The sequence below is a fragment of the Antennarius striatus genome, chromosome 9 (assembly GCF_040054535.1).
Source record: "Antennarius striatus isolate MH-2024 chromosome 9, ASM4005453v1, whole genome shotgun sequence".
In the NCBI taxonomy this organism is placed as follows: domain Eukaryota; kingdom Metazoa; phylum Chordata; class Actinopteri; order Lophiiformes; family Antennariidae; genus Antennarius; species Antennarius striatus.
Window position 1 is genome coordinate 6,146,641 of NC_090784.1, and position 25,548 is coordinate 6,172,188.

A 25,548-nucleotide genomic window follows, 5' to 3' on the forward strand; every position below is an offset into this window, starting at 1 on the left:
GAAAAGAAGAACACAAATCGTGTAAATTACCACAAAATTTAAAGCCAATGAACATGGCTCAAATATATGTATATATATATATATATATATATATATATATATATATGTGTGTGTGTGTGTGTGTGTGTGTGTGTGTGTGTGTGTGTGTGTGTATGTATATGTATATGTATATATATATATATATATATATATATATATATATATATATATATATATATATATATATATATGTGTGTGTGTGTGTGTATATGTATATATATATATATATGTATATATATAAATAAAATTAAAAATTCTAATGACAAAAATCAAGAACAGAAGTTCAAATATACTGTATGGCAGTTGTTAAATAAGAAATATATTAAATTATTATTTTGACACACTGAAATACAAATACAGCTATGACTAAAGAAAAGCAATAGACTATATATGCATGCATATATGATGCATTTGGTGTATCTGTATTCCCACAACTTGTAAATGCTATCTGTACATTTCTTACTTTCACCTAGCTAATATCAAGTTGTTACTGCACATTAAACATTGAAGGTCGTAATTGTACATTATAGCAGGGAAAACATAGGAGGCAGATGTGAGGATGAATCCTAAACTTATGTATTGTGCATCACACCTGCAACAGACAGGAGACAGCCTAGCTTGATGGCCTGACTCTAATAATACATATGTTATTTATAAAATCACTACACCTAAAACTATATTCCGTCATCCCTGTTTGAATTCAAGATAATGTTTTGTCTTTTGTGTTAATAAAGACATGGAAAAACTATCACAAATGAGCCTTTTTTTGTCAAATGCCTTGATCAGAGTCTTGTGATTGATTCCAACCTTGAAGAGCATTTTTGAAAGGGGTAACTAGAATTAACTACATAATGAATAAAAATTTAAATATTAAAAATGAATTTGTATTTTACAGTTGCTGTCTTTTTTTCTTCAGGTAGAGCACTAAGTAAGTACAAGAAAAAAAAAAGGAATTAAACACTGAATGCATTTTAATTTGACTGACTTTTGGCTGTATTTGACTGGCCTCTGTCTTCACTCTTCAGTTTGTGCATGACTAAAATAAACCAGCTATAATGGCCTTTCAAGTTGCTGCTGATACATCTGCCTTTAGCAGGGAATTTCTTTTGACGTGAATCATTTGACTGAGGAAAAATTGATAATCGCCATTAAATTTGGTTAGTTTAATTACAGACAGAGATGGAATAAAACAAAATATGTTTCAGAATTGCTCTGCTGTGTAGGCTTGTCTACTTTTGATCATCAGAACACACACATGCCGATTTAATCAGATGTCAATAGATTATAAACAGAAACTCTTTGCTTTCCAATCATGGATATTCCACTGATGTAGTTACAGTAGTTTCCCTACTTGACTCTGGCTATGATGGAAATTATAGCCTGAAGTGATCTCCGTGTCAAAGGCTATGGCTCCGTTAGAGGAAGACTAAGGTAAGATGAAGAGTGTGCCAGGAAAAAAGGGCCGTGACTGCAACTGTAAATAGTGGGCTATTTTGGGCTTAGCATGGCGTTACGGGGGAGCACCGCCTAGGCCTGCCTTCTGTCACTATGGGGATGGGTGCTTCATAACTTTGGTGGATGGAAAAAGTCTAGAAGGACTGGCAGGTGGTACACAGGAGCGTGGCAGAGCTCCCATGGTGAGGATCTGTTTCACCCATAACTCGCCACCAGTAACTATACTCACCGGAAAGTACACAAGTCCCTGCTTGTGCCTGGCATATCAGCAGCTTGTTGCATTTCTTCCTGCTAAAGTACAGAGCTGTTGTTTGTGTTTCAGTTCGAGATGAAAGTGGAAGATAAGACTAAATGCTAGGTTCCCTCCTTGCTGCCAATTACACGAGAAAAAATGTTACATTAAAATCACCTGGTATTTACAACTTTTGTGTCAATCTATGTAGGCAGACAATAAGGATAGTCATCAAGAACTTTTTTATTAAATTGATTTTATTTTCTTGGAGATTTCCGTGTTCTCTCATTATTTTCTGTCTCCTGTTCATGCTTTAAAGGGATAAAAAAGCCGGACAGAACAGACTGACGTTTACCAAGGTCACGCTGCGTAATGCATGAAGATCACTCGGGCAGTCAGGGCCTTGAAACTAGAGTGCAGTCATACAGGTCACACATGTAAAAAGTTTTAAACTTAAATTGAGGAAAAAGTATGAAAAACAGAAGTTATTACCCTAAGATATTTCTTGTAATTTCAGATAAAAAAGATGAAAATGAAATGGTTGTAATTAAAAGGTCTTGATTTACTTTTTAAAGGTAGCATAAAAACATTTATGTAGTTCAAAATATGATGAAAGTGAAGTAATAGAATTTCAGTATTTCAAGAGGAATATAAATTTGATTCGCAAGTCAGAATATTGTTATTCATTATTGAATTACTAAGAACATAACTTCCACGAAACACCAGAATAACTCAGAACTTGAGTTAGGTATGTTCACCATTATGCCATTTATTAATTAATTGTTGAGAACACATTAAATGCACTTAAAACACTTTTCATTTTCATAAATATTTCATATTAAAGAGAAATATGTTTCACCTTGTGCCGACACAGAAAAGGATGACAGAGTTGCAACAACAGTGTAGCCAAGAAAGAGTTATAAGGCACAAAATAGAAACCTTATTTATACAGTCATGCTATTATACTATATGTCCAAAAATGTATTAGGAAGCTATATTGTGAGCTACTGTCAGCTAGAGGATCCCCAGTTTTATTACCACGTGCATGCTCCAAAAGACACTTAAGAAGAAAAAGCTGCAGCTATGCTGAAGAAGAGTGGATACGTTTATGAGTGGAAATCAATCTACAATATTTGGTCTGGAGGCAAGAAAATTTGCTGTTTCAATGGTAAAGTGCATAATGTTGACTTTTTCTTATTTTTTTATTGTTTGAATGGGGAGCCGCTGTTTGTTAAAGTGTCCAACAGAAAAAGGAAACTTGGACAATAACTTCACCAAAGATAAAATCCTTTGGTTTATTCAATCGATCAATTATTGCCAACAGTCCTGCCAACTCCTCAGTGGAATCACTCAAATGACTAGTTATAGTGAGCCTGTGGATTATTCCTGTGCCTATTTACCAGCAAAACTGCAGTGCAAGACATAACAGACAAACAACATTGCCCACAAATGTTTTTTTTTTCAATAAAATTCAGCAGGTAAGTATACCATTGTTCATCAACTGGGCTAGAGGAAAACTCTACCTGCCTTTAAAAGTTCCTGCAATCAGGAGCAACTCTTATATTATGTGATATGTTCTATACATGTCTCTGATTGTCATGGTGTTTGTGAGAGGACTGGAAGACCGGCGCAAGATGATTAAAAAAAGGCACTAAGGTGAGAAGCATATAGCAGGGTGGTAGAAATGGTAAAACTCATGTAACATTAAAAAAAAAAGAAAAGAAGGATAAACAGCAAAATGTACGTTATAAGCATAAGGCATACAATTCCAAAAAACATGTTCATACAAAATAATATCATACATTAACATTCAGTATAAATGAACAATGATATAATAATGAGGAAGCGAGGGAAAACATTCTGATCTATTCACATACTGCCTATTTGTGTTCCAGCCTTTTGTCTGTTTCCCTGTAAACAAATCACTGAAATGATACAAAAAGGTCGTATAAAAACTTTCACTCCAGGTGACAATGAACAATTTGCATTAGTGTGACTGCGGCTGTCAGTGTTTCTGCTGTAAGGCACCTGATTGGTTGCTGCCGACTGAGTGAATGAATGAACCAAGTTTTTGGAGAATGACACAGGCCCATGCATTAATATGACAGATCACGCTCAAAATGAAGATTGTCGTTAGTCAACCATAGAAGGAATTCAGTCTCATCGAGCTGTTTGGTCCACTAAAGAACTTCTGCTGTGGATTAAGGCAAGTGTAGTCATATACTTTGCCCCTGATATCACTTCCCTTTTTTTCTAAATATAACATTCATCTGTTTATTCAAATAGAGTTGCCAGTTTTCGCCAATCTGCAGCGAGTCTTCGAGGGAGGAGTTGATGACAGCGACAGTTCAGGCGGGAGATCCTGGTCGAAAACTTTTGTCCTTAACATCTGGATCTCCGTGTTTTATTTGCCTCCCCTTTGTGTTGATGCTGCTCGAGTGTGTTCACACTGCTTCCAGATTCCTATGCGTGAGTGTGCACAGAAATGCTGGAGAGGTCGTTCCTGATGATCTCGTTAACTGTGGGAGAAAAGATGGTTGTGGATCATTATTAACAAGTCTCAGGACAATATCCATCATTTAAACACCATTAGATTTAATGAAGAGAGGTGGCTTAAATCAATTATGATGGGAGAGTTGTGGGTTTAAATCCTCTCAGAGGCTGGATTTCCAAAGTCGGGGAGCTACATGCTTAATTTGGCAATATGTGTGATCTTATATACACATCACAGTGGTGTATATCCAATCTGACTGATGGGGGCCTTATCTAAAATATGAAAATGTTAAAAGTATCATCATTCATTCGAAAAGATATCTGTAAGTAATGTAGTCTTTGGAATGCGCGCATCAAAAGTAAATTAGATAGAGCCTCGCTGGTCTTCTTTTATTTCCTCACTGCGTCTATAAATAATTTTAAGGTCTTTATCTCGCATTAATGCTCGTATGCTATATATTCCTACATGAATTTAACAATTCATGTAGGAATTAACATAACCACAAAGAATAATCATTTGGGAAAGTGGTATTCTAGCACAGAAAAAAAATCACTTATTGTACAACAGTATTGGGAATTATGGGAGGATTGGTATGCTGCCCCGAGGCCCCATAATCCCTAGGAATACAGGAGAAAGAAAAGCAATTAGCTATAAAATGTGTTATTTAATGACTCTCTGTGTGATAGTTTTGCACTCGACTTTAATTTTTGACTCTGTCCAATCATATTGTGTTACATTTGGCATTTATTTTTCCTAACAAAGAACACTTGGTACTTTGACTACAGACATGGTGGTGTTTGAGTACTTGCCAGCTGTGAAAAATAATGTCACATGAGGCAACACTAAATACCTGGCAGAGACATAGACGTGGTCTAGTTGAAAAATATCAGCAATCCAAACATATCATTGTCACTCCAGCCTCTAAAACTCATATCGGTCCCATACACACATCTCCGTTTTCGAGTCATCGTCTTGTCTTTCCTGTTCTAGTTCCTGTGCCCGCGCCTTTCCCACAGTCGGGCAGAAAGGGATCAGTCCTGCCTTTATCTGCTCTGTATTCTTTGGCAAAACAGAGGGAAGTGACTGCGAAGATGGCAAGGACCTCCAGCCCTGGGATTCGACGCAAACAAGAAGCCTCTAAGTTATTCAGCTCGCTGCGATAACACGCTGATGCAGACGAAGAATAAGTATCTGCTAAGATAGGAAGTCCACCCACTCTGAGGCCCAGAAAAGGCCTGCAGCCTCGTATCAACAGATACTGTTTGGTTAAAGTGCAGAAGAAAACATCACCTTATAGAAAACATATTGACTCCCTGTCTGATTTCATTCTGAAGAGTCATGGGTAATGACTGCTCTGGTGAAATATGTAAAAAAATATCTATAGACTATATATAAAGATGTAATAAGGTGCTAGATGCACTTTTTGAAGTAATAGGCAACACAGCTATTATAGCACACCCTGCTTTTGCACACGATGCCAAACACACACACACACACACACACACACACACACACACACACACACACACACACACACACACACACACACACACACACACACACACACACACACACACACACACACAAACACAAGTTGATTGGGACTCACCTCCCTAAACAAGAGGAACTCCCATTGGAAAAACCCAAGCTGTGCCAACGCTGCTGGCTGTTTTCATCTCTAGGCCAAACAGGCATATACATGCTGATGTTATTTTTAGATCTGTCATTGCAGCGTATAAAGGAAGTGCAAGCACACGTAACAATTAAGTGATAAACCTGAATTTTAACTGCTCCTCTCTTTTCTGTCGGTTGAGGTGACAGAACAGCTTCAGGTAATTTCGAAGACGGAAAGGGAAAACCCAATAGCTCAGTGGCAAAAGGAAAAAAAAGAAAGAAAAAAGCCACAAATGTGCTCTTTATTTTTCTCAGAGGAAAGAAGTGGCTTCCTTTCTTCCTTTGAGGCAATGTATATATTTATTTAAAAAAATAGTGACGTCTCCTCCGCCCACGTTTTAACTGCTCTGTTCTTTTTTTTTTTTTTGCTGCACTGTTTCAATTGATTTTTTCCATCAGTCTGGCCAAAAATTTTCCATTTAGAAAGAGATGAGTGATAAAGAGAGAAAAAAGGTGAAATGCTGGCCTCTATTTTCATTTATGTAGTCTGTCAGCAAAGGGAGAATCTCAGAAGCAGGATGTGACTGTTAAACCACAATACAGCACCATATACTATTGATAGGTGTTTATTGATGAAGCTTATTTATCACTATGTGGTTACAACACTTTCTCGGAAATGATGAAACTTTTAAAAAACCTCTGATGAAACCTTAATTACACTCAATAACATGCACAAAGGTCTTCTCCTCGTTTCGGCTTTTCCCTTCAGGGGTCGCCACAACAAGTCAGTTGCCTCCATCTAACCCTGTCTCCTGCATCCTCTTCTCTCACAACAACTACCTTCATGTCCTCTTTCACTACATCCATAAACCTCCTCTTTAGTCTTCCTCTGAACGTATTCTATTTATAGAAAAAATTTGATAGTGTTATTGATTATGACCTGATAAATTAACTAAAACTGGTGGAACAGTTATACTGATGCCCTTTTTTTGTCTCTTTGTGTCAAACTCCCTCAAATGAGAATTCTGCCTTGTTGAGTTTCACCTTTCTTGAAGTGACTAGATAACCACAAATATGCAGAATTAGAGAAAATTAGGGAGTCAGACATGCAGGGGAACATTTTGCTAAGAGTGGAACATGGCTCCAATTGTTCAAGACTCCCTGCCTAATATGGACAGAAAGGGATGTAACACTACTAGTCGTGTTTTGTAAAATATGCCAGTGGGTTATTTTCCACTTTCTTGACCTGTATATGCTGTCATAAAAAATATTGCTGTGTTACAAAACAACTATTCTGAATTATATGTTTATTGTCAGATATGCCCATGAAGTGAGTCTTTGTGGTTGGGCATCCCTCTCCATAGTACTGGAAACTTATTTTGTTTTTCCTTTTTTCAGTTGCCCTGGTTAATAATGGAAAGCTGTAACTGGGAGGATACCCTCTCATGAATAAACAAAAACAGTGGAAAACTGCACTCCAAATATTCCCCAGCGAAAAAGAAAAAAAAAAGTCCTGCTAGTCTTCGTTAAACAGATTGACACCCTTTATTAGCTGCAGTGCTGGTGAGTTCAGCCTGGCTCTGTCAAGACTTACACACAATTGTACGTATTGTTAAGCGACTGGGAGATATATTTCATGCATGTTTGAGGGCGACATAAAATATGACCGTGATCTCAGCGGTGTTGAACAGTTTGGTGCTCGGTTCTCCTCTGTGAAAGCCTACCAGTGTTCCTGGGTTGCTGCTCGGAGCCGTGGCCCTGTCTACATCGATCGTGGCTGGGCAAATGTTGCGAAATGAATCTGTATCATCGATGAAGAAAAATGATTTGCTTCTGCTCAATGGGGCTGACGAGGAGGACCTGCTGCCCTGGTGTGTTAACCAGACAGTACAGGACGATGCACAATGTCAGTCATCTGCGTACTCTTGTCGCATGTGACAAACAGGTGGGTAAGAATTTGCTCATGTGTGACGGGCTGTCCAACCTGAGACCAATCACGGCAGAGGGCCCAGCGGGCTTTTAAAAATAGCACAGCTTCAAAACTCACAAGAGGCTGCATAGGTGCGAACATGTTGCTACAGGTACTGCTGAGAAGATCCAATCCGAGCAGCATGTACATTATTCTGAACACTTAATAGATGGAGAAACACCACATAACTGCCGTTTATAACACTACCAGGCAAGACTTGACAGTTTTAGGGGATACATTTTGGAAATTATACAACGTCCTCTGCAACGACTGGGTCGTTGAACCAGTCAACGGCAACAAAACCACTCCTTCAGGAATCATTGCAAAAATTTGGTTGTGAAAAAGTTTCTGAAGTAGTGTTAACAAATAAGATTCGTTGAAATGACAAACATATTTCTTATCTGATGATATCTGATGCTGCTGGTGGTGCTGGCAATCCTGGCCTGGACTGTTTTTTATACAGTAATCCAAGTCATTGCGACTTCAGCATGAACCTGACCTGCACTGGGGACTTAGGTAGCAGAGTTACAGCAGAAGCCCGAACACTGGGGTTGAATCCTGGCCAGGCTTCCTCAGAGAACAGAGGATGCCCTGTGGTTGGTGTAACATGCAGAGCATCACAGCCTGAGAGTCTTTCAGAGGTTCCTGCTCTGGTAACGCGATCACCCTCAGACACAGTCCTGACTGGCAATGACCTCGCCGATCGTGACTTTGCCTCCCCTGGCTTCCCTCAGCTGACTGCTCAAAACATAACCTCTGAACTCTGGGCTGGAACAGAGGCTTCCTGCCAGGGAATTCTGTTCTCACTTGGAGTCTCTTGATGCCAAAGGACCGGAGGGCACCTTCCTGAACTTCTCTCACTTTCACTACATGAATAAGGTGCAGCTGTGTTCGGGTCAAGGCCCTTCACATTGTAGCAAAGAGGGAGTTTCCTATGCTTTCTTGTACCCCTAGTAGAAGCACATTAAGTTTGTGTGAAAAAGGTTGCTTCCTCCTATTGTAGCTCTGAGTCTCTAATCAGCATTTCAGTGTGAGTCACACAATCTCTTTCGTATAAACACAGACAAACACTGGCATCCAATCTATGCAGGAGCTCATGGAGTGCAAGGCAGACTCACAGTTAGACCTCACCCGAACTGCTTTCATGTGAAATTGATTTGGTTGGGAAGCCAAGCTAAAGCGCAAACTTGCGAGAGAGACAGAGAAAATTTAATTTCCTGGTACATATTATATGTTTCCCTACCATATCAAATCTTCTCTGGTCTTCAGCAGATAATTTGCTGCCTCCCACACATGGCTCGAATTGGTGGACATGGCGAGTAGGGGAGAGTCACTTATCTTGCGTTAGTAACTAGCAGTGTCAGTAACTGTGATGGGTCAAAGGTCAGGACACACACGTAAACGACAGAGAAAAACAAAGATGGAGAGACTGAAAGAGAATGAATGAAGCAGAGAGACGCAATCATTACTCCCACAGATAAACACAAATGGAAAGAGACAAAGTGTTCCACTAATGCTTCATCATGATAAAGTGGTTCATATATTCATCTGAGCTCTGCAGGTAGACAGCCTCTAATCCATCGCAGGGATCCCTTTGGGCCTAATGATGTGATGATGTGTACAGACAACATATTTCATCCCTCCTGCAAGGCTGATGTGTGAAGCCCTGGGCTTTCCCATGTGGAACCACTCAGTCTACACAACCATCAGAAGAGATAGAGGAGAAAAAAATAGATAGTGCTGCAGGATTGAGTTTGTGCTCTAAAACAAAGCCAGGTTGCTCTGCAACAGCTGTGTGGTACAGTAAAAACACTGCTGAGCCGCGGGGCCCAGCCATCCTCTCACACTGAGGTGAGCAACACAGGAATTTCAGATTTAGAAATAGATCCCATTCACAACTGTCATTAAAATATGATCTGAACTCAGACTCCTCATTTGGATGAGGTGAAGCACATGTCGATCTGCCTGATGACATCTGGAGCGGTAGGTGGAAACACAATCCATACATCAAGATGGCATCCCTACACAACTGAATATTCAATCCAGTGTTAAGCACAGACCAAAGGTTGTCCAATTTTAGAGAGCAAGTTAATAAGAGTTGAGAGAGTAAAACGTCTGATTTCTGATTTTGTGTCTTCAGAGTGTGTTACTTAACTTAGTGTTGAAAATGAGAGACAATGGATGAGAATGATCTATAGTAAGAAAACAATTGGGACTCTTCTATGCAGCCGATCTGCTCTTAAAAAATATAGGAGCTAAGTGAGATGTCACATGTACAACACACAATTTTGCAATATGTATATTTATACAAAGGAAAGAATAAGTTTGATTAAATTACAGGATGCAACATTAGATAGATAGATAGATAGATAGATAGATAGATAGATAGATAGATAGATAGATAGATAGATAGATAGATAGATAGATAGATAGATAGATAGATAGATAGATAGATAGATAGATAGATAGATAGATAGATAGATAGATAGATAGATAGATAGATAGATAGATAGATAGATAGATAGATAGATAGATACTTGATTAATCCCGGAGGAAATTCTATAAATTGTATAGGCAACAGACCAAAAAAAAATCTACTTTAGTTTTGATTTTTGTGTTTGGAATTCATTGCCCCTGAAACACTACTCAATTATAGTGTTACTGGTATTCAACAGCGTATGGGTAATCCAAAATAAAAATGACAAAATGAAGAGATGAAGAATAAATAAGAAACAGTGTAAACAGTAAGAGCTCTGATGTCACTGAAGAGATTTCCAATCAATATGTTTGCTGCTGTTTTTAGACAAGAGGTCCTGGCCCGCCTAGATGTGACAGAAGAAGCAGCCTTGTGAAAATAAGGATCACTATGAGAGCACTTGGCACTAATCTTCACTTGCGAGTTCTACCTTCTCAGAAATCATGTATTACGGTTCTCTCAGCTCGTCACATCCGATCCCACAGCAAGAACCTGACCCAGGAAGGATTAGGTGTCCAGATTAAAACCAAGAGAAATGTTACCAGAAAAAAATACCAGAAACACCACGATCCAGGCTCCAGACAATGAAATAGAGGAATCCAAAATTAGAAACCCAAAGTCAACAATTTTAGTTTAAAGCCCCGCCATTGTCGTGCTTATTTTGGCTGTAACAGTGCTTAACCTTCGTCTTTGATCTTGCATGGTGTGCTGTGCCTCTCCCTATCTCACTCCACTCCGTCTCTCTTTGTGAGGCTGCCACTTCCCTCTCCTCCTCCTCTCATTTCCTCCCAGGCCCAGGAGGCCGGGGGTGTGCTCACTCGAGGTCCGTCTCTTGGGAGGATGAGGAGGAGGTGTTTACATGGTTGGAGCTGCTCTCTAGTGACCTCATCACGAGCTGACTTCTCTGAAATTGTTGCACAGAATGCACTTTAAACAAAGCCAAAAAAATGAATAAAAATTGTGGTACAGAAAAGATTTATAATTAGATATATTTAAAAATGTTGGGATACAGAAAGCATTGTGGCTTGCAAACCTTTTTTACGAGTATATTGTTTGTTTTGAATTAGTTTTATTTTATTGACAGGCAATAGTATCCAGTATCCATTCAAGATATATTTTTTTTAATGTGTTCTTAAGTGTTGTTATATATGAGCAAGTAACGTGCAGGTTTCACCAGAAAAAAAAAGAAAAAAAACCACAACCCTTCCTACCCTGACTGACAGACGGTGCTCAAGAAGTGAAGTGCAGATGCTTCAGTGCTAAGCAGCAAAACGGTGCTTACAGTTACTTTAATTACACAGCTCGGTTTGATTGTGTTGAGTTGTGAAGTATTTATTTATGGGCAGTGGAGGAATAACACATCAGAACTCAACAATCAAAGTGTTTAGCAAAAAGAAACACACAAGAAAGAACCTCGGTGTGTTGGGTGACTTGAAATTCAGTTTCACACAAATAAAGAAGCATGGCTGCGTAAAGCAAACACCCCTCCTCATATATACAACAAAGTGAGAGCAACACACATCTTTTTGATTGAAGTATGAAAGACGGCACATTAAGACTCATTGCATGGCTCATTACCAGCGGGTTTATGGTAAAATAACTCAGCCATCTGATAAACTTGTTGTGATTGATTCAGAATTAGAAACGTATGCTCCCACCGGGGCCGAGGCAGACGGCTCAACATTTCAACAGTTCTGAAAATGGCACAAAAGTGAATAAATATGAGCATATTGAAACAATCATACTTCAGTTAGCCGTGGCCGTCTCAGTGAGAATTTGGCTGTGCACCTGTGTGTAATACGATTTATGGCTGCATCTGTATGGCGCTACGTTAAATCACCTGCCGCCTGTCAGTTGTTATGTGAGGTTTCAGAATTGTTTTCATCTATTTATACATAGAGAAACTGTGTTCTGTGTGTCCAAAAAGGTTTACCTCAGTGCAAGTCTTTATTGTGCACTATCCATCAGAGAAATGGCTCTGAGAGGCGCCTTCCTGTTTTTAATGTACATGTGGGCTTGTGAGTGTGTGTTTGCACATCATCATGGCCCTTGTGTAACCTGTCTGCTTTGCACTCTGCTGGAGAGAGCCGTGAATATTACTGGTCAGTTGTTCACTTTGCAGATGAATGATTTCAAACCAAATCAGTCCAGCTTGATATGAAAACCAGCCAGACTGCATCCAGGACTTTCCCTTTCTTATTAAATTATTTTTCTTACCCTTACCATGGACTTCATTGATTGACCAGTCTACTGGTGTTTGTTGGTTTGTTGGCAGATCATGCAAATCCTATTGGACAGATTTCTGTGAAACTACGTGACGGGACGGGGCATGTTCCAGGAACTGACCCATTAAATTTTGACGTGATCTCAATTACAGGGCAGAGCCAGTCATTTTTTTTTTTCATTACTTTTCCTAAACATGACAAAAATCATGTACAATTTGTCTTTTTCTGCAATTGCGCAAAAACAGACCAATTTTGCAGGACAAAATAAAAAAACAAAAAAATCACCAGATATTATTGTGGTGATCTATTAACGTATTCAGTGTGGTACAGATTCTGGATTGAAACATGTGTTTAGAAGGACCTTTATTTAGCCACTGTACATTAAGAACTACACAGGCATGCATACTCGTCTGACCTTGGTGGAGTTATGTTCTCCACAGGATCAGAGTCACAGCACACCGGACACTCGGACGCAGCTCAGGAGAGCATGGTGTGAACATGGTGAAAGTAGCATTTCCTCTGATCCAGCATGTCGGTAAGCTAAACAAAGGGTTCCTGCATGCTTCAATGTAATGTCAATGATTAGTAGAAAGGTAACTAAATCTTAAAAAACTCCTGCTGTGCACAAGAACATGGCCTCTCTCTAACATTCCTGCTGAGCCCAAGTGATCTGACTCCATGCTGAAGCCCATCTGATTAAGACTCTGACATGAGGGCTGCCCTACAACTTTAAATCCTCGACACCTGCCGGGACTCAGCAAAGCCAAGGAGGAGGTCACATGGGGGCAGTTCAGACTTATTCATATGGAGCAGTGTGGAGGCAGGACAGGGGTGATAAGGGCAAATGTTTCACTTATCTCTTTTCCAGCAACCTTGGCCTCATTTTTGATTTTCACAGATGCAGAAACTTTCATCCATCTGGAAATGGTGCAGCTTTCAAATGTCAAAGCAAGATATGAAGACGGGGCAACTATTCCAGGAGATGTGGGTGAGACATTTGCTGTCGCCTGTAAATCACAGCACCACATTTTCACCAGCTTCTGTTCCTTGTTGATCTACATAAGATAGATTTATTTGTTGCTGGGGCTTAAGGAGTGAACCCGCCACTTAAATACCTTAACAGGAACCAGAGCCAGCCACTTTACTCCATGATGCAGTAAATATGGTACGTACTATATATGTAATTAGTTAATTTTACTCAGACTGTAATAAAAATGTCACAGACACTGCAGAAAATGTTAAGAATTGATTAAAGTACAGCATACAAAAAAGTAACATGACTTCAAGAATGAAGAACTTTGCCTTTTGGAGTAAGGCAAAAGAGGAAGTCTTCATTTTGAGAGTACAGATATAAAGTGCTTTCAAATAGAGAGCAGTGGCTATTAGATCTTTTTTAGATATATTAATGTTAATGAAATGCTTTTTTGATAACTTATAAACTATAAATCAATAACAAATACAAGACCTTTTTACATCTTAAAGCATAGCATTATTAATGGTTAATAAGTTATTGATGAGGGGAACCATAATGTAAAGATGAACCCAAGCAACCAGAATAAGATGAGAATATTAATTTTTCATAACTGCTTTCACAACCAATTATATAGCTATGACAACATTTTAAGTGTACGAATGTAGATTTCATAACGACAAAAGCTCTATTAATATATTAAAACGTCATTTTCAATTTCATTTTCTCATGTATTTTTATTAGACATGTTTTGTACACCTTCTTAAAAAATATGTCAAATGTTATATCTCCTAAAGTCTCCTGTCTGCTCAAAATCTCAATATAACAATTATCAATTTTTTTGTCTCTAATCATTATATTACATTTTTAGTCCATATACTTTCAGCTCTAAAGAGAAAACACAGCTTTGATTTCATAATAGAAAACCTTGATAAAGTTGTTTATATACTCAGACATGCTTCTGTTAATAAGCAATGTGGGTGCGAGTCTGGGGCTGTCAAAATGTTATGTTATTTTGAGTTAATTTAAAGGTCATAATGCTTGAACATTTGAAAGCAGGGATTTTTCCGTGGTAAACACAGCAGAGCAGTAAAAACCATGTTGGCCTGTCTTCAGCTAAGCACCTAAATTTTTGACTTCTGTGTGGTATGCCTGCAGCCCTTCGTCATTTCACCTCTCTGTGCTTCTCACTATAAATAAGGATCACTGAGCGTGACAGGATTTCCCTATTTGTAAGCATGTTGTTTTGAGAGGAACTGAGCTCGGTTGAGCACAATCAGGAGAGTCCAGGGACCTGTTGAGGTTCATAACTACCATGCTTCACCTGTCAACAGCAGGACACTTACAGTTCAGTAGTTATGATCATTCCCTCCCCTGAAGTAAACCCATTCACCCACTGCTTGGTAAGTCTCTGCACTGCGAGCGGCCACTGGTAAGAGAGGAAGAAAACGAGATCTTTAACTTCAGCCATGTTTATCTTTCTTTGACTTTCAGTTTGAACAGTTAAAGCTGTGTGTGAGGACTATGTGCTGTGCATGTGTTTCAGAGCATGTGTGTGTGTGTGTATGTGTGTGCGCGTGTGTGTCTGTGAATGAGGAATGGGGGTAGTGGGAGAAGATGCCAGGGAAAATCACCACGATCGCATGCTACTTTCTTCCACCTCAGATTTTCCCCTCTTTCTTCTAGTCTGCCTGTCTGTCGCAGTGTCTCCTTTATTTCAATGGCTGACCTGTTTCTTCTAATGCTCGTAGAATATTCCTGAATGTGAGGACGGGACCAGAATGTCATGACCCCAAAATCTCAAAACAAAAAATAACATGTTGTAGCTTCCTTTCTTTTCCTTCAGTATAGGCCCATAAGCTGCAACACAGCCTCACACTTAATGGAAAAGAACTTATCAAAGGTGCCAACATTATAATGGCTTAGACAAATCAATTACAAGTGAAATGTTGCCTTCCTTTCATTTGGTCCAGGCTTGTGATCAATAGGACTGTGACTTTTCTAAGTGTCCCTCCTCTCGCTGTAGCTCTCCCTTTACCGCCGTCTGTCCCAACCTTTTCTCTCTGAGGTATCTGCACATGAAGGAGACAGAGGACTCTGCCAAGAGTTGCAAAACCCAACGGCTTTCCTCATCCCACTGGGCTGGATCAGACCTCTCTGTTGACATCCATCGCAACAGGATACTATTTCACTGAGCTAACAAATTTCAGATGGGGGACTGTTATTAAGCGGTCTGGGATGCAGACCTGCTCGTGTTAAATGATGCCACAGTTATTTACATCCCCAGAATACCAACTCAGAACATAGTGACTCCTGAGGAGCGAGTGGTTATTTGCACAAATGGAGACACTAATCATTTAAGAACGCTCAACTGTTCATAACTGTGTACGTGTCCTTCAAAAAGAGAGCCCGAAATTTACACGTAGGATATAATCCTGACCTCTGACTTCCTGCCATCAGAGATTCAAGAAAGAGAAATGTGTATCGATGCAAATCGGTATTTACATGTGTCTGGATGGAGCAATTATTCCATCTACTCATACTTTTAATGCCAGCAGGAAATATCCTCAACTCAGGATAGATTCATTGTTTCTGTGCAGGGTTTGTGTTGTTGCAGTAATGTTTGCAGTGCCTACAGATGATTTAAATCAAACAATAAGCAAATTAAACAATGCTGCAAGTTGAGTATCTAATTCAGAAAACAGAATAACTCCAGTATAAACCATGTCCAAATGGCTAAGGGCTTAAACACAACCCCTTCCTATGCACAGATAACAAACCCATGTCCCTGTGGGGGAAAAGAGACTCTCAAATCATATTGTCCGAGCAGTCAACCACACTGACATTTGTCATATTATGATTCAGTAATGAGTGTCTCTGACATGAGGTGATAGCTCCATGATCACAGATGCACATAGGATGCACAGCCAAGCCACAGGCCCTGTCTGAGTCCTGACCCGCTGTGATCCATGTGGCTCAGTGGCTTTTTCAACGTGTGTTTCCAAACCTCAGAATGCGAGCCACATAAACTCTAAACCACTGCGTCAGGAGAAACTATAAGAAATGCATGACGAATGATGACCTGAAGGAATATTCATTTAGAATTCTGTGCTTCTATCATATGAAGTCAGTGTTTTAAATGATGCCACGATTCACTTCTATCATAGTGTGTCCGCTTTTAGCTTAGAATAATGAAAGGAGGTCGGGCTAATCTTCACAGTAGCGAATCTGCATCACACATATCTGACATTTGAGAAAATAAAACTCAAAATCAAATTCTCCTATCTGTATGTGAATGTGCTCATGAATCACATCCCAGACACAAGAGGAACTAATTTGTTCACATAATCAAAGTTTTTCTGCAGTTTTTCAGCAGACACATTCTTTCTCAGTGACTCTGGATATTATGACAGAGTGACTGAAACCAAACCAGATTCTCTGGCTCACACATACAGATACACACACACACACACACACACACACACACACACACACACACACACACACACACACACACACACACACACACACACACACACACACACACATGACAGCATTGAACTGGATGGAATGAATTCCGATACAATCATCTTGCAGCACTTATCAGAACTAATAATAAGCCCAGCGATTTTACAAGAAGCTATGGGCTAATACTGTGAGAGCAGCGCCGCTGTCGTGTAATCACTTGGAAAGAGTCTCAAGGTATCTTGAACAATAGCTTAGTCAATTTAATATGACATTTTGCAGCAAAACTAATAATCACAACCAACAATAAGCCAACAAGACTTAGCTAAAAAAAATGTAAGAGGAAACAGGGTGCGAAGGTTATCCAGACAACTTTGCTTCAACTGGAAATGTTTTCCTCCTTGTGTTGCAAAGAGGCCGTGCCAATCGTCATGACTTAGCGTTCATTGTAACTTCCACACTCAATATAACAAACATAGTTCTGATTAGGCAGACTGTCTACTTTTTAAGAATGACTTCAAATTTCCAAGAAAATTTTCTACAGTATGAGGTGTTTTTTTTTCTTCTTTTTCCTACCCACTGTTTTTGATAGTCCAAATTTTCCCAGTGTTAAATTATGTTAAATTTGTGACTAATGCATATGTGTCTTCAAGTATATTGATGAGTTGTGTAAAAACATAACGGATCATGTTGCAATAAAATACAGATTATTTGATAAGAATGAATAAACCCGAAACAAATCTATTGCTATTACAGAAGCCCAGCTGTTGATCCATAGCCTTGTCAGTCAATGATTCTTGAATGTAAATCATTGAGTGCAAACCACCTATTAATATATCCTCTGGCTGTAAAACTTCTCTAGCAAGCCCAAACCTTAACCTCAACATGTCAGGAGCCGCCAGGAAAACAGGATTCCTAATATAAGAATTCAGTAACGACAACAATAGTTAAAAAATCCACATCCTCTTTGTGGTCTGAAATGATAAAAATGCCATCACCCTTCTTCTTGCCCCTGTTGATATTGTTCGGTGTAGAAGGAGACTGTGTTCTTGGCAGACAGTCTTTCTGAGTGTGCACTATTAGCTGGGACTTGACCTCCTCCCAAAAGGCCGGAGGGTCGGAGGTGGAGTGTTGTGAAAGCACAGCCGGTCGCTGGCTCTTACCATGCATCCACATCTTGCTGACTCCACTTATTAAAACAGATATGCACACACAAATATATATTGTCTACACATACAGGAGCGACTCCTGTTTTAGGAAGTCCCATTACACACTTCACCCTCTACTTTAATGAACATCCCCCCCAAAAAGCCCTCGCTCTCTCGTCTGCCCGCCTCCCATGCCAGAGCCAGTCTTGCGGCACACTCCAATGTTAACGACTCAGCATGTTTCAGCGCAGTGCGGACGCGCTCTCAATCATCATTAGGGGTTTTGCGGGGTCCTGGGGTTTGGGCACCATGCCAGGATGTGTAAAAATTTCCATGAGGAAAACTTTGAGCTGCCTCCAGAACCATTGTGGTGGACGGAGATACTAATGTGAATGTTAGGATGCCTTTTTTGTTGCCGACAAGTGGGAGAAAAGAAGCTGGGCAGTAGGAAGGAGGACCTACAGCAGCTCTGTTTTTAGTTTGAGGGGGGAAAAAATGGCCTTTACAAAATGCTAAAGCTCTGACTTAAGGAGGAAACAATCACAAGTAAAACTACCCTGCGACATGAGGCAATCAGAGCACATGTGTCAAATGTCAGAAATCGGCAGCAGCTGCATTGCTGTCCGTGTTATTTTTTTTTTGTTTTGAGGACTAAAGGCCCACTGTTTCCCAGAGAGCCAGCTGGTAGAAATCTGCTCCCCCTGCGATTAGCTCTTGTTCCTTTACTGTGTGCTGCATTCAGCAGCATTTCATGATATCACCCATTACAGCAGCAGCTAATGAGAGAGGACACACAGCAGCAGTCTCGTGTAACCTAGCCCAGACGGCATGCCATGGCGTAGATCCACAGCAAAGCACCTATAAACACCAGCAATGGAGGTCAGAGTGAAGACTGTGACATTTCTAAAGTCAAGTCCCCATATTAAAATAGAAATACTGCATGTGTGTGTGTGTGTGTGTATGTGTGTGTGTGTGTGTGTGTGTGCGTGCGTGCGTGTGCGTGTGAAATGGAGATGAACACGTGTGGTTTTCAGGAACAACTATTCCTTCAGACGTGTGACAAAGCATCCCGTAATTTTACTGTTTCTTTTTTGGGCCTACAAAGCACCTGTAAAAGCATTGGCTTCTTACCCGTTCTATTATTAGACACTCCGATGTCACGTGTTGGGATTTTTTTCAGACTCATGTGCCTTGTAAAGTCCATACAGTGGGTTATGAGTAAGGTCTGAAAACTTATTCGAGTCCCACCATGTGTTGTTTACGATGGTGAGTCAACCGCAGGAACCAGACAGCGTGGTCCAGCATCATCAGCATCCCCATCTTGCTTCAATTCTCTAAACTTTGCTGATCTGCTGCTTCAGTTCAGGTGTGAGTGATAATGACCTCAACGTAAATCTGAGTGCCAACTGGACTCTTCCCATAAATGCTCATTGTAGACAACAGGGTAATCGCTTCGTGCCTTGCGCTATGGTAAGTTTCAGAGCAACAGAGGGAAGTGTTAGTCAGATTACAACGGAGACAAAGCATGGCAGTCTAGAGGGTTTGTAGGGGATCCTTGTGGTACAGTAGCTCACCGTTGATAAGTTGAGTGATTTCTCGGGGGCTGTGTAAAATCTAGGCCTGGCCAGAGAGACACATTTCATCTGACTGACGAGAGCCGGAGGCCTCAGCATTCATGTGTGGGAGGCGCGCCACTCTTGGGGAAGATCAAGCGTGCTCCGGCAGACTCCAAATCACCGGCCCCCAATTGCTGGGGAGCAACGCTACTCTACATGGCTGGCGTTAAATCACTGCTGCTGTGGTGAGGTCATCTGCTTGTCTTCCCTCTCTAATGGAGCGCTCAGCTCGCTAACATCCAGAGGTAATGCGTGCGGACGGGGATTCGGATGCCTTGTGAGCCGCCTCCTGATCTTATTTATTTCTGCTTAAGGCTCATTTGAAGGATTTGGGATAGGGCCGGGCCTGGGAGCATAGATGCCTTTGGAGTATGCAGTTACCACCACACACTTATAAGGACTCTGGCAACTTACCGCAGATGCTTGCCCAGATGTGAGGTGATGCAAAACGGTAGCATATTGAGGTTTTTCAAAAGGCTGTCTCACTGATATTGGTCAATCAATACACATTCCTCTACGTCTCTAATGCAGCTGTAATCACTGCCGGTATACATTTGGCCACTGAGATGGAGATCTAGTCTGCTAAAGTGACAATGAAGGGGAAGAGAAACAAGGTTACACCATTGCACCTTAGCTCTAGAATGTAATGTCCTGTCCTCATACTGTTGGTGTAAAGAGACCCCTTTTGAACCTTATTACAAGTGGAAAATAAAGCTGAAGTTTCCCTTTATTTAATTAATGCTGAAATGAGAGCCTCTGCCAGCGAAGACAGAAAATCTGATGAGCCTTTTTTTTTATTTTCAAATTAGATTTCCGGATTTTCCTGAATTACTTAGAGAAAAGAAAAGAAAAAGGAAATGAAGAAGTTGGAAATCAGTTTATATAGTTGATAGCAGACAGACGTCCCATATGTCTCTCCATTGTCTCTTTATGAGGTGAGGACTAATGGGACTCATCAGGACTGACAGATATGCTGACAACTGCTTTTCAACTCAATTACAGTTCCACAGCAAAACTCCCCTGGTCCCCTCATGCCTATCACCCCTTCAGTCCCAGAGCTGCAGAGTGAAGCATGCACACAGTCATTCAATAACACGCACACGCACATGCACACACACACACACACACACACACACACACACACACACACACACACACACACACACACACACACACACACTCACACACACGCAGACACTGCATCATTTTACTGAAGAAAGGATGCACTGGAGTTTAACATTTAAAACTGGAAAGATGCCAATGATGTGTTCTATGAATATATTGCAGAACAACAAGTGCAGCTTCTGTTAACATAGATAAACGGTTGGTGACCTGGCAGACATAATGTGGGATGGACATGAAGGCAATAAAAAAGAACATATGGTCCCTTGGGTGTGCCTGGTTTTATTGTCAGGGGGAGAGTGCTGACCCCACAGCCTCCCTTGATGACGACAGCCGCATGGTGTCGACTCCATGGGGAAAGGACAGGAAAACAAAACCTCGCCTCGTGTCTCCCGGTATCCCTTCCAGAGAGATTTTGGGGGTTGGGGATGCTCGGTTCAGGAAACCCCAACCTATTGTTTTGCTTCCTTCATTAGTCGTTGGGTCAACAGTTTGCTTCGCTACGCGTGTGCCACTGTTTTTGTTCTGCTGGAACCCGACTGACCTCAGCACTCTGATGTTTTGACAGATTGTTTCAAAATCCCATCAAGGCAATCTACTGTTGTAAAGTAAAGCCGCCAACTGGACAGCATGAGCCGGACGACATGTTACACCAAAAGCAAATAAATCTGCCAGGTCTAAAATTAAATAGATCTGACGTAAATCTGCAGCCGCAATTTCATCAGGAAATATTGCGACCCACCAGGGTGCGGCTATATGTGGGGCTTGCAGATAAGCAAAAAGGTGTTAAATAAATGGAATGTGATACTTTTTTTTGGCACAGACTAAAAGTTTTCTCATAAAAAAAGCACAATGTCTCTCATTATTTGACTTATCAAATGGAAACTTGCAGAGTCTATGTTGCACCTCATTTCTCTTGACTTACCATCATCTAGGTACATCTGGTCCAGTTCCTGGGGCTCCTGTTTGACGGTGATGGCCATCGAAGGGGGACTGGCATCTTCAGGTAACAGGCTGGGTGAGCTGGCTACTGCCTGAGCCTGACTGGGGCTGTATGCTTGAATGATTGGGCTCTCTGCTGTCCCACTGGGAGTGGAGGGATGGGATGCTGGGGAGGATGAGGGACTGCTGTTGGCATAGATTGGATGGTAACCATGAGGCCCTGGGCTGTTGAGGTGGCTTGGGCTGCTCTGGGAATGGAGCATCCCTAGGGAAGGGCTGTGGTCCGGTGATGCTGGGTGGGCGAGGCTGGGGCAGCCAGGAGTCTCCTGGATGTGGGGTACAACAGGGCCTGGTGGCGCTCCATGGCTGGGGCTGTTGGGTAGGCACTTGCTGTATGGCACAGGTGACAGGTCATGCAGGGTGGGGCTGGAGTTTGGGGGTGTCGCTGATATGGCATGATGGCGTGGTGGGCATGAAGGGTAGCCACCAACCAAGCAGGCATCAGAATCAGCAACAGGCATGATGGGAGTCAACCTGGGCTGGCTGAAATAGGGTTTTGAATGCATGGGCAGTCTCGTAGTCCCCAGAGAATCATACTCATCACTGGGTTCTGTCTTTATTATCGGCACTGGGGAAAAAAATAGAAAGAAAGGTGGAGCTTTTAAAAATTGTGCAGGGAATCCACGTGGCAAAACGAATGCACAAGACTGAGTATAGCAATGAGCAGGCATAATTGTGGTTATGATACTCTTCATAATCCAAACAAACAGCCACCAGTGGATATGGGCATGGTGTCAACTTGGCTGCGCTCTCTGAGAGAAACCGCCCTGCCTCCCAACCAGCAACCCTCTTTACCACACCATGAAATAAAAAAAAAAGCAAAAGAATAGGAGGGAAAGAAAAATGGATGAGTCATCAATGTGGAAAACCACAGCTGGCTCTAATCATGAATAAGACCTATTTTCTTTGGACTCTGCTCCAGCTCTGATATACAATGAAAGAGTACTTTAGCACTGCACAGCAGCACTGAACGTCTGCTGTTGCTGCTGCTGTTCAGAGAGCCTCGGACCCCTCTGTTGCCTCCACACCGTGCAGTAATTGTTTCTCCCAGGACCAAAAGATAGAGGGAGAGAGTGGAAAAAAGGAGATGATTTGATTTTGATTAGACTGCCTGAGCTCTTTAAGAGGCTGTAGAGCAGTGCTTGTGGTTTCAGGAGCTTCAGGCCTCGGCTAATGCAGGAGAGTGCAGTGACCCCACTTGATCATCCCACCTCCTCTTCTGATTTCAAGTCCACTGCAGGCTGTCTGTCTTGGTTCCTGATTAGTTCTGACTGACAGGTATCACGTGCTTCAAGTGTCAGGTGTAGTCATCAAAAACAGTTTTAATTAAGAAATTTCACAGCAGAATTACGTGACTTGGGTTGAGAGATGGTTCCAGACTTTAAAGCCCACTGCTGAGTTATTATGTAAGTACATATTTTCAGACTGTGCCAGAACTAAACTAATAGGGCTCTGTTAAGATACCCAGATGCATAGCAAAGACTTCTGAGTCACAATGGACACACTGTTTCTATTTCTACACATTGTTAAATATGTTAATGGGTGTGGTGAGCATTTGATGCCAACCATTAAGAGTTCTTGGCTACATTCACTCCAAATGACATTTAGTCAAAGGTGCACCCGTGTCAATACGAATAAGATGTCTATTCAAACTGTACTGGTTTTTATCCACAGTCGAACCTCTGAGAGATGGCAGAAGCACAGTGTACAAATGAAAGGTATAGAAAAAAACAGGCTGTTTATCAACATGTTATTATCTTTGTTGGATTCAAGAAGACATTAATCATGTGTACAGCCTCTGGGATGTAGCGTTAACACGCAGAAGGGAGCACATTTACGTCAACTCTGTCTGCTTTCATAGCCCAGGGAGCAGGTCCAGCATCTCCGGGAGCAGTGTAAGGTGAGTCCCATGATGAATGGGCCTCCTATCCACGGTCTTGGGAATAACAAGCGTGTCACATGGTGCACATAACATCCACAGTCACTTCCCTCAGTGATACTCTTGGAGCCATGGAGCCAAGAGTGTGAAGTTAGTGATGTCACGTGAAAGTCATAATCAAATTCAATCATTTTGGCTTCAAGTCAACAACATATTTGTCATGTTGGCGCTGATGTACATTTTAGATGCAGCTATTAATTTAATCATTCAGATCTCTGGTTCTGAAAAAGCAATGTAGTGGATGTCCAGTGGTTTTACAAAGATGGAGGAATTTTTCAAAATTAAATAAATCTTTTTGCCAGTTACTGTGCAGATCAAGAGCACTTATCATGATTTACATCATAAGAGAAATGAAAGTGCCTATCTGTCTAACTACTTTGGCTTTATCTAGGCGCCCTTTTTAAGATTAATTAAATCTAACATAATAAAAAAGTCACAAGATTTCCTCCCTTTGATTCATATCAAAATGGGAATTTCTTTGAGTGAAATATATTGGATATACAGTCGCTCAGAAGGCATGCTGTTGTCCTTTTGCAGCCATATGTTGTAATCTAGTTAGAATCGACAGGTGGGCTTTTACTCATTAAAACTTAGGGTTTTCTTTTCCAGTGAGGTCATTTGTCAACGCTGTTTTTCTATAATTTGTACTCCATCTGACTCGGAGCAAAAAAAAAAAAATCAGAATCGAGACGAATGGCTTTTATTTAACATTTCAGACATCTTTCCATGCTTCTCCCTCCTCTGCTACAGATGTAAACAGTGGTCGTCTTCCAGTTTGATTCATCTCTGTGTCTCCTTTTCACTTTGTATGTGAACTGAGAAAACAGATTCACCAGGCAAGTCCCGACTTCAGCTGGCTTTTATTTCCTCTCAACCTGTGGGTTATGGCCCACAGACAGTTGATGTTCTGCACATGCTTTTCTCTCCATCTGTGGCAGTTTCCCCTCTGTCTGCTCATATTAAACTGATCAGTCCTGATCCGACTATTTTATTAAGCACCCATTACCACTAAAGGGGACATTCTGTCTGTATGAATGTATTTGATTTGTGAGGTCAAGCAAACAAACAGAGTTTATGTAGAATTGCAAATTACTCAAGGAGACACTGTCTAGTAGCCACTGGGCAAGGGGGGATTTACAGATATTAAAGGTTGCAATTCTTAGTTTTTGGCTGGGATTTCACTTTAAAATGCTACAGTGAAAGAAATAAATGATAGTGTTGTTGCAGAAATTCCAAACTCATCTTACTCTAAATGCATGAATTTGCAGGGAGATTTAACGTGTAGCAGGTGGTAGTTAATTATCTCAAAGGTGACTGGTTCTCTGTGTTCCACTGTGTATACAACCTGGACACCATGTATGCTGTGGGCCTCAGTATAATGTAGATGAAGCTGATGAAGCCCAAAGCTGCGGCCATGACAGAAACAGTTCAGTCTTTGTCTAGTTTTTTTTGGAAAAAAAAACATGACTGTGCAAATATTTACAATAAAGAACAATGTGTGGTTCATCAGCTTTTCCTATATGTGTCACAGAAAGAATTTCTGCCTTTTCCCCTCTCCAACTCCAGCCACAAACCAGGCAGCGGAGGGAGTCAGCACCCATTTGCGTTAAGAATAGAACTTGATATTACAAAGGAATCTCCAAATGGCTTGTAAAAAAAGGGGCTTCTGAGAAGTTCTCCTCTTCAGCATCGACCACTGCCAGTATTTCTTTGGCATTTGTTGTTTAATGTGGTATTCGTAAACTGGTTCTGATTTGAAGAGCAACACGTCACAGCCCTACT

At 40.9% G+C, this 25,548-nt stretch overlaps 1 protein-coding gene across 2 annotated transcripts in view; it reads right to left on the reverse strand.

The window, feature by feature from the left end:
* Positions 1-2,475: 2,475 nt before the first annotated feature.
* LOC137601712 (nuclear factor of activated T-cells, cytoplasmic 1-like) overlaps positions 2,476-25,548 on the reverse strand; it is a 56,342-nt gene continuing 33,269 nt past the window's right edge. Inside the window, exons 9-11 of one of the 2 annotated variants that reach the window (XM_068324069.1) lie at positions 21,751-22,395; positions 14,821-14,903; positions 2,476-4,245 (exon numbers count right to left, since the gene is read on the reverse strand). In XM_068324069.1, coding sequence (XP_068180170.1) covers positions 14,824-14,903; positions 21,751-22,395 — 725 coding nt within the window. In that variant the 3' untranslated portion in view covers positions 2,476-4,245; positions 14,821-14,823. The remainder of the gene's footprint in view (positions 4,246-14,820; positions 14,904-21,750; positions 22,396-25,548) is intronic. The other variant, XM_068324070.1, reaches the window with a different exon arrangement.